This window comes from Malaclemys terrapin, chromosome 1 (genome assembly GCF_027887155.1).
Source record: "Malaclemys terrapin pileata isolate rMalTer1 chromosome 1, rMalTer1.hap1, whole genome shotgun sequence".
NCBI lineage: Eukaryota > Metazoa > Chordata > Testudines > Emydidae > Malaclemys > Malaclemys terrapin.
The window spans coordinates 5,251,403-5,265,033 of NC_071505.1; the positions used below are offsets into that span (position 1 = coordinate 5,251,403).

Consider the following 13,631-nt stretch of genomic DNA (forward strand, 5'->3'; position numbering starts at 1 on the left):
ACTCATAACCTTTTATACTTAAGGGTTCAAGTAGATGACCTGAAACTTTTCTTTGCCCTGTTACAACAGAGCTACGCGGTACACCTCCAACCAGGTGTAAAAGGCAAGAGGCTCCAGTGGCTAACACAAAATAGGGAAATATTTGTGTCCTAAAATTTCTTAGGCTACCTTATCTCCTCTCTGTGCATCTCCTTAAAGTGCTCCCCATCCCTTTCTTGGGAGGTTCACTGTCCCACTGATTTCTTCTGGCACTGTTCCTGCTAATAAAAGTTTGGTTAGCATATCGGAGAACAGAAAAAACATATTATGCGATCTAAGTGACCCACAATAGAGAAAATATTGAATATTCAGAGACCCGTTATTACAAACAGAAGAAGATGGTTATCAAAGAATTCACAAAGAATAGGCAAAGTTGTAAAAATCCTAATTCATTCAGACAACTTGTGAAAGGGGACCAAATCCAATTACTAGATTGTTGGCAAGGATGAGAGTAGTCACAAATAGAGTGGGCTTATCCAAGTCCCAGCTCCCTAGACGGGTGCTGAAGGTGTAAGAACAACCCTGACATTCGTACACAGCCATAACAGTAGTGCCAACTATCGGATTTTAGCAGGAGTCTTGTGATATTTGATTTTCTTAAAGCCCCAACTCATTTAGACAAGTGACTATGTGAACATTTCAGCTTCCCCTGGGGAGGGCGCAGTAAGTTTCTAGCTGTTCTGGTTGCAGAGAAAAGCTTGGAAACATAATTAGGCTACACCCCAAAGACTTAAACACCGGAAGGCAAGTAAAAGGAATCTAAAACGGAAAATCTTAATATTTTTAAGTCAATGTCATGATTTGGGGGGCCTGACTCCTGGCTTTTGAGGGGTTGGGGTTGGCAATACTGCACAGATTTATTACAGTAGATCTTAAATGCTAAGGCAAGGTAGGGCAGCGGTGCTGGATGGCTGCTTCCTTGTGCTGACTCTTCTTTGCTTTTTAATGATTGATTTTTCTTTCCTTCCAGAGATGCCTGCACTTATGGCTTTAAGGAAGCGAGCTCAGGGAGAGAAGCCATTGGCTGGGGCCAAGATTGTGGGCTGCACGCACATAACTGCACAGACTGCCGTAAGGCCCTGTTTTATTTATTCAGTTCTTTTCCCTTTGCAGTGGGCATTTCAGCACGAAGCCTCTTTAAATTCCACTGTAGGGTGACTCCATTGGTATACAAAGGACGTACTTCTAGGAAATAGTCTCCCTGAAATAGTTATCATTACATAATGCCATGCTTGGAGAAAAATAGATTTCCCAGAGATTGGATGACTTGGGGGATAGCTGAGGAGATATGCTGCCAGTGACTGATAGCTCCCCTGTCTGAGTCTGGCCCAGCATGGTAGTGACTGTAATGCTACCTACTGTTGGCTGTTCAGTGACCGATGTGAGACGGGTTAGTGGGTCTCAGTCCAGTTCCCAGACAATGGCAGTCCACAGCCCAAAAAACACCAACACAATTGGCACTAATTCACACCCTTGTTGGCAGTCTCAGCAGGGAGTCCAAAGAATGGATAGGCCACGAAGACTGAAACCTGTTCTCAGTCCTTCCGGGGCAGGAGCACATTGGCGGGGCACTGTCAGGGAATCTTGCACTCTCTTTGTCTGCGCTGCGGCTGCTCTTGGGGACAAAGAGGACTTTAGTCTCCAGAGATGTCAATCCAGCACATTTCACCAAAATCGCTTTTTAAAAAGGAGAATTGCCAACTTCTGAAAAGGTCTATTTAATAAGGATGTATGTCTATCTGTATCTCGTCTTTTAAGATGTGAGCAGTGCATGTGTGTGAGCCATAGCTGTGAGTAATGGTGATTAAGAAGGAAAAAAACCCAAATCTTAGAATAAATCGAGAGGGAAGTGGGCTCTAGTGATTCTGGCAGGTGAAGGTACTGTGTGATTCAGGACTCACTGGTAGGGAATGAGCTCTAATGACTGGAGCAGGGGATTGGGATTTGGGGCTTTGCTATCTCTGGCTGAAATGGACTCGGCACATTGGAATTACTATTTTATTTTTGTATTCATTCGTTTTAAATGATAGGCTCTCTGATGCCTGGTCTGTCTCTGTTTCATACAGCACTGACTGCTCTGTCAGGGCGTGTCTACACAGCGCTGCATTAGTCTGCACTAAATTCCAGGGTGCACTGGCATGTTGTGAACTAACTGGCCCAGGTGGCCACTGCTGGCCTGCACTAAAGTTCAGTAGTGCACACGAGGGAACTCTTCGTGTCTGCCAGCAAGGGTCTGAGTGAGCCAGTTAGCACAACACAATAGTGAGCACTGGAATTTACACTCCGCTAATGTGGACTAATGCACCGTGTAGACAAGCTCTCAGTGTTTAAAGAAACTACAGTGAGACTATTGAAATCTGTTTCACGGTAATTACAGAGCTTGAGATTTGGCTTCATGTAAAAGTATATTTGCACAAAGGCCTTCTAATTCAGGGCAACTCATGTGAAAACAACATCCCTCATTACCTTCTGAGGCTGGGACTGGATGACAAGGGATGGATCACATGGTAATTGCCCAGTTCTGTTCATTTCCTTTGAAGCATCTGGCGTTGGCCACGGTCAGAAGACGGGATACCGGGCTAGATGGAAAAATTGGTCTGGCCCAATATGGCCGCTCTTATTTTCTTTGATCCAGGTACTAATGGAGACTCTTGGTGCCTTGGGTGCTCAATGCCGATGGGCTGCCTGCAACATCTATTCTACACTCAATGAAGTGGCTGCCGCTCTGGCTGAAAGTGGTAAGGGGTTTTGCCTTCTTCAGCGTGCTTTAGAGAGATTCCTGTAAGCCTTTAACGATCAATACTTTAAAAGAGGACACTGCTCAAGTGTATTATGTTCTTTTTCAAATAGTTTTCCCTTCAATGTAAAATAAAGCTTTAGAAGCTTGAAATCTTTACAGTGTTTCTTCATTTATCTCCCTTCCACCTTGTATGTTCACATGTGTGTGTAGGCTGGTAAGTTATGAGGCCAGGTTGCATATGTTCATTTATTGTTTAGAGTTACTTAGAACGCTGGATTGCTCACCCTGCTTTGTTCTTGCAGGGTTGCTGGTGAGTATTAGCCATTCATATTGATTTAATCAAATATATCGCCTCTCAGAAGGAGAGAAAAGTCTGTGGATTTGAGACGTAAGGAATGAAACTGGAAATCAAACTTTGGCCTAAGCAGCCTTGGCAAGAAATGTGGCTTGTTTAACATTAGAGGTTAAGATTTTCAAAGCAGTGCAGGGGATTGAACTATACATCTTCTAGTAATTTTAATGCATTTCAATCCCCTGCTCTGCTTTGAAAATCACAGCCAGAAATTTTGCTTCTCTGGAGTGTAAATGTACTTAACAGTTGTTATCATCTATTGCTAGCCCCCTCTGCAGTCTGTACAAGAATGCTACCTGGGCAGCCTTTTGATATGTAAATAACTATTGCATATGCTGTAAATATTACTGTCCCTGCAAATGGCTTTCTGTACTATAGCTAGGAATCAAGAATTGGGTCCTCCCCCTCAAGATAGTATATTTGAAGACTGGCTAGAACAACAATGAAAAGGTCTTGCGGGGTGGGCCAAACTCTTAGCTTTATGACTTTTTTGAAAAGCCCTTTCCAGACAGTCACTCTCCTGTAAGGCTCACTCCTACCTGCTGCCCATGGTACCATGTCAGCACCTCCGCAACTAAAAGAGGCAAGAACCAGACCTCCACTAGAGCGAGCGCTGCATCCAGCCAGATTCTGCCAATATGGGCATTCTCACAGTGACAGGAAGCAGTGCATCACCTTGACCATTCCATCTTTGCCAGGTTAGGGGAGCACTTCGGTGACACTTTCATAGATTGCATTAGTACTGAACTTTTTTCCTGTCTCTATCAGGGTTTCCTGTCTTTGCCTGGAAGGGAGAATCTGAAGATGACTTCTGGTGGTGTATCGATCGCTGTGTCAACGTCGAAGGATGGCAGCCTAATATGGTGGGTCTAAAACATGGTAGGATCTCAAACATCTGGCACATGTTGTAGCAGTTATAAAGGTTGATGTCTGAACTATAGCCTAGAGAGATGAAGGGTGGGATAGGGGCCACAAAAGGTTTGGAATTATTAAAATGTTTTTCCCTATTAAACCTTGAATGTAAAGTTCTGTGTTTCTTCATCAACAGCTAATCATACTACTTGTCACCTACGTAGCACTTATCTTCAAAGTGCATTACAATTATGAACTGATCCTCACAACATAAGGAATTAACTTATCACTGTCTTACAAGTAGGGAATTGGAGGAGGTGATTGACTCACTTGCAAGAGACCTTACATGGAGCCAGTCCAGTTCTTGTCTATACAGGCCAGTTTTACTTAAGTCAGTTTTTAAACCAATGTAGTTAAACTGGTGCAAAGCCCTGTATAAGTGCTCTTACTTCAGTTTGAGCAGTTTATTTCAGAATAACTTTTAAACCTGTTCCCAGTCGACTTAAGCTAAACTGCAAAAAATCACTCAAAGCAAAATAAGCATCCACGCAGCAGTTTGCACCAATTTAACTAGATCATCTTAAATTCACACCTTAGGTTATACCAGGGCAACTTTCCCATTTAGACAAGGCCTCAATTTCAGAGCCAGGGTTAGGTCTCCAGAAACCTTGACAACTAGCCTGGCTGGGCTCATTGTATCAGATTGCAAAACAGTAAAAAGTGTAGCTTCTTGCTTTAATGGCTTGTGACATTTTTGCTCATAAGGCAATCACAGAACCCTGAACTTGGCAAATGGAATAGTTTTCAGTTCTCAAATGTTTTATTCCTACAACACTTGAGACTGGTCCTTGGCTTTGGAGGTCACAATCTAACGGATGGTGGATATTGTGATTTATTTGTATTGCTTAAGTTTGCTCATATTGAATTATTTGGGATGTATTAAAGTTTTCTTTTGTTAAGTACACCTCTGTTCACTTGATTTTATCCATCCCCTTTAGAAGGATTGGGGAATAGTCAGATAATCCATCCCCTCATCCATAAATCTGCATATGGAAAATTCAATTAAAGAAATGATAAACGGCGTATGTTGGGGAATAAGCTCCCATCAGTAGTGACGGCAATCACTGAGTTGGTGGTGTCAGAGAAATTGAAACCCTTCCTGCACCTGGCACGTTTGTCCTATGATAGTTTGACTTGGCTTCTTGGTTCTGTGAAATGTGTTAGGATGGCTGATGTCGTCTCAGAATTCCTTTTTGTGAGGATGGCATTGTGGATCTACAGAGCTCTTTGAGGTGGTCCACACGACAGAGCATTCTTCTTCAAGTATATCCCCTGTGGGTGTTCCACCGTAGGATATGCATGAGCTCATGCACTCGTGACTGGAAATTGTAAATAGCAGTTACCGCACTTGAGCAAAGCAGAGCTTTGTGCTCCCGTGTGAGAGCCTAGAGGGAGGGGCAGACCCAGTTCCCGCTGGTCCAGTTCCTTCTAGACCGCCTGCAGCTTGAGACAACACTGTTGTGATGTCCGCTGTTTACAACTTCCCGCTTTCCTTACCTTTTATCATTTATTTTTTATTTTATTTGCTTAGTTATTAATTTCTAGTTAATTTTTTCTTAGTTTTAGCACAGCTTGTTCATGGGGGGAGGGGGGGTCCCCTCCTACAAACTTTTTGCATTAGTGCTTTCGCCATTTCCCTGTGTTATGCCTAAAACCCCACGGTTCAAGTCCTGCCAGACCTGCCATTTCCCCATAGTGACAGGCATTCTAGTTGTCATCCTGTCAAAGCTTAAATCTGCCTGGGGTTCAAAGGCAGGTCTCATAAAGATAGAGAGGCTAGGTTGAAGCTCCTCTTAGTAGAACACTCCCTAGCTCCAATGGGGTCTGCTTCCTCCTCCCCCACCGTACATCGACCTCAGTCTCTCAGGCTGTTCCGGTGGCTTCCAGAGCCTTCTAGGTAGTTCCAGAGATAAAGTCCTCCAGAAGGACGAAGTCCCTCTCATCTACCAAACTCTAGAAAGAGGGGTAGGTCACTTTATAATGCTGACTCTTGGGAGACCTCGCATCCCATAATGGGACTGCAACATGGCCTTTCATTCACACTTATGCCAAGCACTACATAATCTTACCTGCTTCCAGGGCTGACACTACCTTTGGTGATGATGTCCTCCAAACTGTCTTGGATTTATCTCCTCAGCACCCACCTCCACATTCAGAGACTTCTTGGGAGTCTCCTACAGTGGAGCAGGAGGAGAGGTTACTTACCTGCACAGTAACTTGAGTTCTTCGAGATGTTTTGTCCCTTCGGGCGCTCCACCTCCCATCCTCCTTCCCTTCTGCAGCAGTCTTCGGCTTCGCGGTTGCAAAGGAAGTGGAGTGGCAGTGGGTCTGCCCCTCCTTATATGTCCTCAGATGGAAGGATGAGATGCTGCCCTGTGTCAGCGTAGACCCGTGGACACTGCTGTTCACAATCTCCAGTCAAGAGTGCACCAACTCTGTTCTGTGCATGAAGCAAAGTGAAATAAGTCATCTGGGGACAGACATGTGAAGGGGAAATAGCTGCTAAATAGAAAGGGTACGGCAAATTGATCTGGGGGAGATTTGGGAATTACTATTTTAAAAAGAACCTTATAGTCTGACAAGCAGCTGCAATGAGAGACTAACAGGATTCCAGGTTTGCATTGTTGGAGGCATAAAATCCAAATCAAAGGAGAAGGTATTTCTACGTAGGCGATGGATTAGATCTCTGCTGGGATAGTGGACACAGCAATTGTCTGTGCCAGAGGATATAAATGTCCCTTTGGAAGAGAGTGCAGAGTGAAGATGCCGAGATGTTTCTGTTGCCGTGTTTTGGCCCCTCAGAGTTCTCTGAGCCAAGCTGAGCGCACTAAAATCAGGAGGGGATTGATACCGTGCAGCTGTACTAACACTCTGGACTAACAAAAAGCCTGGCGTTGACTGCAAGTAGCAGCAAAAAGGCAAGATGGGGCTAATGTTCAAAAAGGTTGATTTGCATGAAAAAACATCCCTGGCGTGGTCATGCAGGTGTAGATTGGTTTGCTAAAATGATAACTAGGAAGGATTCTAATGAAACAAAATAAAGATGATGTGTGAGGAACTAAAGGAAAATCAGCATGTGGTGGATCTAGCTCTTAGAGCACTTCGCGTAGGTTCTGCTGTCTGAAGGTGGCCATCCGTTGAGGCATTTCAGGGACTCATTCTGTAGGCTCAATGTCCTCTTACCTTATACTCTCCTAGGAAGGAGAAACTTGCTAACACCCAGAATTCTGCCCTGTTTGTGCATTTTCACAAGAGGACTCTCTGCCCTATCAAGTAAATGAGGATTAATGAAACCAAGAGATTCAGTAGTTGTGTGTGCCCCTAGTGAAATATGGGTAGCTTGAAAGGAATCAAGAGTGGAGAGTGGGTCTTATCTCTAGTATTTCACTCTCATGTCAGTTGCCTCATTCCATTAGATCTCTAGATTTTAAATGAAAGGTGTAATCTGAGCACAGGTCTGAGAGTCAGGAACTCCTTAGTTCTGATCTGCGCATTGACACGTCATTTAACCGCTCGGTGCCTCGGTTTCCCCATATGTAGAATGGAGATTATATCTGTTCACACGGGAGTTTGTTTTCTTGTAAAGCACTTGGAAGAGGAAAAGGAGATGGTGTTGATTATTATTTAATATTTTGTGAAGCGCTGACAATGTGCTACTCTTTCCAAACATTCAGAAAGGAACAGTTGGTCCCTGCTCTGAGGAGCTCATCATCAAGGGAGAGAGGGAGATTATGGGAATGGGCTCCAATAATAATCAGCACTTTGCATTTTCAAATCACTATATAAACAACTAATGATGGCAGCATTGTGGTTCAATACACACACTGCAAGCCATGTTATCACAGAAGGAAAACTTAGATGGATATTGCCAAGTACTCGTCTGCTATTCCATTGTGTGGTGTGTCTGTAAAAGCTGGGAGTGAATTTTGTGTTTGGAATGGAGCTAAAAAGAACAGAGCAGTGTTTAGCAATTATTTGATTCTGTATAGAGTAGCACCAGTAAACAGCTGGGCACGCCCCAGAGCCAGTAGAGGGTGCCAGGAGCCAGGCTTTCAGGCCCTCAGCACATCATCTGCTGTTCATTGAAACCTGCTTTGAGTTCCTTCTGGGATCTGGTCGCTGTCTCCTGCTCTGGTGTGATAATGAGTTATGTGCTGTGCTGGGGATGTCACTTCAGCTACCTACCTGGAACTAGCCAAGGGGAGTGGAGGAGTTAAGGAGGTGAAAATTTTGTCTGTAGTGATTTTTTTCCAGCCTTTTAACTAGATCCCAGTCGGGGGGAGGGAACCTTGTGAAATCCTGTGCAGTATAAACCTGGGAATAAAAGGCTCTTGCCTGAATACCCTTTAGGATGGTCATGGCTCTATATTCCAGCCAGGTATAGTCCACCCCGTAGTATCACAGAAGGGACTAGACACCTGCATATCTTAAATTCTGCTTTGCTTGAATCTCTCTGGTAACAATGTGCTGAAGTGCTCTTCATTGCCTGGCAGTTGGGATGCAGAGATGACAGTGATTGGCATGCTGTATGTAATGTGGAGCACTCAGCACACAGAGTAGAGGGGTGCTGTGTGCTAGTGGAACATAATGGATCCCTTAGACACCCCAACATACCAGCCCAGAGCTCTCCATCCTTTTGGTGCACGTTAGGATTAGCTGAGAGGATGTAATTGGAAGTAGTGAGGATTGGGGCCAGGCTATTTGGAAGGGGACCGAAAAGAGGGATCTACCACATGAGAATCTCTATTAGGTGGCTTTTTCTAATCCTTTCTGTGGGTCTTCAATCACTGCACATCAGGGACCGTGGGTCTTGAATCCTGGTCCTTAGGACTTTTGGGCACTAGCAGGGTCCAGCTTGCCACCCAGGGACCTGCTAACTGTTGTCAGAATAGGAGCTGAGCTCAGACACAGCCCTGGGAGATGACTGGGGGAGCTCCAATTGGTCCACAGCACCTATTTAAACCCAGCACAGGAACAGGAAGTTGTCCGTGCAATTGGGATCCATGTTGTTCTGGATTGTGTGCCTTGTGTTTCCTGCTCCCCTGGCTTCACTTCTTGGTATCCTGTGCTGACCTGCCTGTGGTTATTGATCTGTGGTTCTGCTCTCAAGTTTGTTTCCTTCTTCTGATCTCCTGGTAACCTGATCCTGCCTGTCTCTTGACTCTATTTCCACTCTGATCTCCTGGAGTCAGACCCAGCCAGACTCCTACTTTGACCACTAGGTCACACCACCCATGTCCCGGTCGTGACAGCAGGCAATGATTATAATCACATCATGTTAGATAAACTTTTTGGCTGAAAATCCTTGATCCATCTTGCAGATGCTATTGTATGCCACAGAAAACCCTAAAAATAAAATGAACTAGAATCAAGGAGTATCTGGACATTCACCCTAGTAGTTTATTGTAGCCTGTGCTACATCTTTATTATTGATTACCTGGACTTAGTAACTGCCTAGTAACTACATTTTCATGTGCTACCTTACGGTGAGTTTATAGAACACTGGCAATGGGTGACTTAGAACTGTGCTTCCAAACTTTTCAGTACCGTGGCTTCTCTACCGATATTTTAAAATTTAGTGGCTCCCCACCAGCAGATACCTTTTTTTTTTTTTTTTAAACTAACTCCGGAAGCTAGAAGAGTTCAGGACACTAGTTTCAAGAAGGTCACTAGAGTTTGGACAGTTTTGCATCTTTATTCAACTACATCTTTTATTTAATTATATAATCTTATCAGTATTCTTAAAACTGTAATTTGAAAATATGGATTTTTGACGTGTTTGGACACAGCCTAAGATTTTAGTGACATGCATGGGCCTGTTAAATAAAAGTTCTTCCATTATTGCACCTGCTTTGATAAATCTCACATGACACAGAAGCTGAGCCATGTTTGCTGTGTCTGTGGATTCATCCAGCTACAGTGCAAAATATTGATCCTTCTGAGCTTGTTCTATCAACTAGCCCTGGCCACAAGACAAGAAAATCTAAACATCCTGTACCTATCATCGGATTGTCTACTTTTCTTCCTTTTCTGCTTAACTGAATTAAAATCATCATCATCTTCAGCCCCACATTTGCTATATGTAGACTTAGCACTCAGTAAAAACTGTCCTGTTGTAAAGTAAAATGCACCTGCCTTTTCCTCTGCCCCGCCCCATTCCCCTGTTGGCTGGTGCTGGTGCTGCAGGCAGCACTGTCTTAGGGTATGTCTACACTATCCGCCGGATCGGTGGGCAGCGATCGATCCAGTGGAGATCGATTTATCGCGTCTAGTCTAGACATGATAAATCGACCCCAGAGCGCTCTCCTGTCAACTCCTGTACTCCAGCACCGCGAGAGGCACAGGCAGAGTCGATGGGGGAGCGGCAGCAGTTGACTCACTGCAGTGAAGACACCGCGGTAAGTCGATCTAAGTACGTCGACTTCAGCTACGTTATTCACGTAGCTGAAGTTGCGTAACTTAGATCGATCCCTCCCCCTAGTGTAGACCAGGGCTTAGTATCTCTTCGCGCTCTTCTCCAACAGGGGGCTTTCAGACAGGAGACTTCCTGCTGAATGCTTCCCACAGCAGCAAGTCTCCCTGTTGGAAGCCCCCTGTAGGAGTGGAGGGCACAGAGAGGCTGCCGGCACCACAACAGCTGCAGCATAAGATGCAGACCCATGGGTAAAACAGGTGATTGTTGAGCTTATTTTATTTGTTTCTTAATTAAAAAAAAAAACAAAAATGGGCATATCAATTAAAAAAACTCCTTTTGTGGGTCCCCAAGGGAGCCATAGCTCACTGGATTAGAAAGCTTGAGATCATTTTCCTTCTCTAATTTCTAGGATTCTAGCTGAATTATGGTTCTTAGTAAGGCGTTAATTTTTCAGAGAGCACTTCACTTGTATTTAATATAGAACCAGCATACGCAGATCTGCTCATTTTAATTGTTTTAATAAAGCAATAAGTTTGGCTATTAACTTTCCACCATGAGGAGCGCATTCCGTAAGGAATGTCTTTTATAGTGTGGCTTTTATCTCCTTTGGTAAAGGGGTTCATTAGGAGGAACTGGACGGTTCAGGGGACTGGTGATCTGCTAGGGAGCCTTATATTTCTAGGTTCCAAGTTCAAAGCCAACCTGGGAAGGTTGTGACTAAAAATTACTGACTAAAGGCTGTTCGGTGGCCTATGTGAAACATGATGGGTTTCCCAATATAAATTATTACATTTGTCATTAGTTGGCCTCACTGTTCGCAGTTGGAGCAGAAAGGCCAGAGACTGGGCTATGGCCAACAAACATTTCCCTGTCACTTCCTGAGATGGTCCCTCCTGCTGGAGCAAGTGAGAGGAGCTTGCACTGCTGCTGTTTGCACTGTCCCTAATCTGGGGATAAATATTGAGGACCTCAGCAATGCCTCTCCAGCCTCTGTGACAAAGTTCCTCCTCTATCTTGGTGGGTCCTGCACTTATTGGCAGATTTTTCCTGCCTCAGAGATTTACCATGTGGGTTGGGGAACAGCCCAGAGACCTTCCCCTCTGGAAGAACCCACAGTCCAGGTCAATTGGGAGGTTTGGGGGGAACCCGGGCCCACCCTCTACTCCAGGTTCCAGCCCAGGGCCCTGTGGACTGCAGCTGTCTATAGTGCCTCCTGTAACTGCTGCATGACAGCTACAACTCCCTGGGCTACTTCCCCATGGCCTCCTCCGAACACCTTCCTTAGTCTCACCACAGGACCTTCCTCCTGGTGTCTGATAACTCTTGTGCTCCTCAGTCCTCCAGTAGCACACCCTCCCAGCTCCTCACACTCACACCACAAACTGAAGTGAGCTCCTTTTAAAACCCAGGTGCCCTGATTAGCCTGCCTTAATTGATTCTAGCAGCTTCTTCTTAATTGGCTCCAGGTGTCCTAATTAGCCTGCCTGCCTTAACTGGTTCTAGCAGGTTCCTGATTACTCTAGTGCAGCCCCTGCTCTGGTCACTCAGGGAACAGAAAACTACTCATCCAGTGACCAGTATATTTGCCCTCTACCAGACTCCTGTACCCCACTGGTCTGGGTCTGTCACACCTCATTAAACAAAAATGTAACCAAAGTGTCATTGCTCCATTGCATCCAAAGAAGTGGGATGTAGCCCACGAAAGCTTATGCTCTAATAAATGTGTTAGTCTCTAAGGTGCCACAAGTACTCCTGTTCTTATTGCTCCATTGAATAGTCCTTGTCTTGGCTTTGTCTGTGCTGTTGCAATGGCCTACATGATACCAAGACGTGGACTTGCTTCAGAAGCTGGAATTTAGTGATAATTTACCCCTGGTGTTATTAACGAAGGTCAGTGGCTTCACTGGATTTCAGTACAGTGACTCGGTGCAACTTTCTCATTACAGATCTTGGATGATGGAGGGGATCTGACCCACTGGATTTATAAGAAATACCCCAATATGTTTAAGAAGATCAAGGGGATAGTAGAAGAGAGCGTGACCGGTGTCCACAGGTAATGGAGCTGTATCCACAGCGAGCACGTAGCCCTCTGGGCAAAGGATCCGTGTGTGTCACACTCCTACTCAGCACTCACAAGAAGCTGTGACATACCATATCTCAGACTGTTGCCCGGACTTTGATCCTACAAATACGGCCTTGGAGTAGTTTCCTGTTGGTGTGGACTAGCTCTTAAAAAATAAAAAGTCACATTTATTCTCCTCTATCTAAAAATAAACTTAAAAACATCTAATGGTCTGAACCTGAGACTAGGAGGTAGGAACTTCTGAGTTCTCATTCTGATTCTGCCATTGACTCTTGTGTGACCTTGAGAAAACATCTAACCTCTTGCTTTCCCCTCTGTAACATGGGGATAATACTTGCCTGCCTTGCCAGGGATGGTGAGAAGAGGAGTGAGGATTGGTGTTACAGTGCAAGGGGAAAGTGTAGTTGACTTTGGTGAAAGTGAGAAACTTAGAATCAATCCCAAACTGAAGTGCACAGGAAAGGAGTGAGGTTGTAAGAGGAAATGACTCCGTTGCTTGAGGGAGGGGGAGAATTCCAGACAGAGAAGTCAGCGTAAATGCGTGACACCCCTACCCCAGCCTGTGGAAGCAGAGGAGTGGTGGGAGAAGTGATTAACAAAGTCAGAAGGAAGGTCTGAGCAAGTGTGTGGTTTGAGCAAATCAGCAAGTCAGTTTTCAGTTGGAGGAGGCGGTGGATTGCAAGGTAGTGAAGGTGACTCAGAACAGTAGGGAGGAATAGGAAGCTAGCAAAGGTGACAGAGGATGAGGGCGACAAGTCTTTTTTTTTTTTTTTTTTTCTTGCAGTGAGAGCATAGTGTGGCTGCAGCTCTCTAAACTGGCTGAAGTTTAGAATAGGGATCTAGGCATGCTGTGAAAAAGGGAATTGAAACTGTTGAGAAAGGAAGTGCTGGCTGAAACCTGATTACGATTTCAGCAGAAGCAGGATGAAGAAAAGGACCTGATTTGACAGTATTCTGTCAGTGGCAGTCAGAGATGTAGGGGCAAGGCAGATGTGTAGAGAGCAAAGTAAGGTTAAAGGTAACTCCCTGCATTCTTGCTTCAAGAGTGCGGCTAAGGTCTGAGTTAAGGATGCTGATGTGAACACAAAAC

The 13,631-nt window shown here is 44.8% G+C and overlaps 1 protein-coding gene across 4 annotated transcripts in view; it reads left to right on the plus strand.

Annotated features, from left to right (window-relative positions):
* The window catches only part of AHCYL2 (adenosylhomocysteinase like 2), a 170,960-nt gene that overhangs the window by 135,283 nt on the left and 22,046 nt on the right, over positions 1-13,631 (plus strand). For all 4 annotated transcript variants that reach the window (XM_054013750.1, XM_054013501.1, XM_054013590.1 and 1 more), the window contains 4 exons: positions 1,010-1,110; positions 2,675-2,777; positions 3,900-3,994; positions 12,405-12,511. In XM_054013750.1, the coding sequence (XP_053869725.1) occupies positions 1,010-1,110; positions 2,675-2,777; positions 3,900-3,994; positions 12,405-12,511 (406 nt within the window). The remainder of the gene's footprint in view (positions 1-1,009; positions 1,111-2,674; positions 2,778-3,899; positions 3,995-12,404; positions 12,512-13,631) is intronic.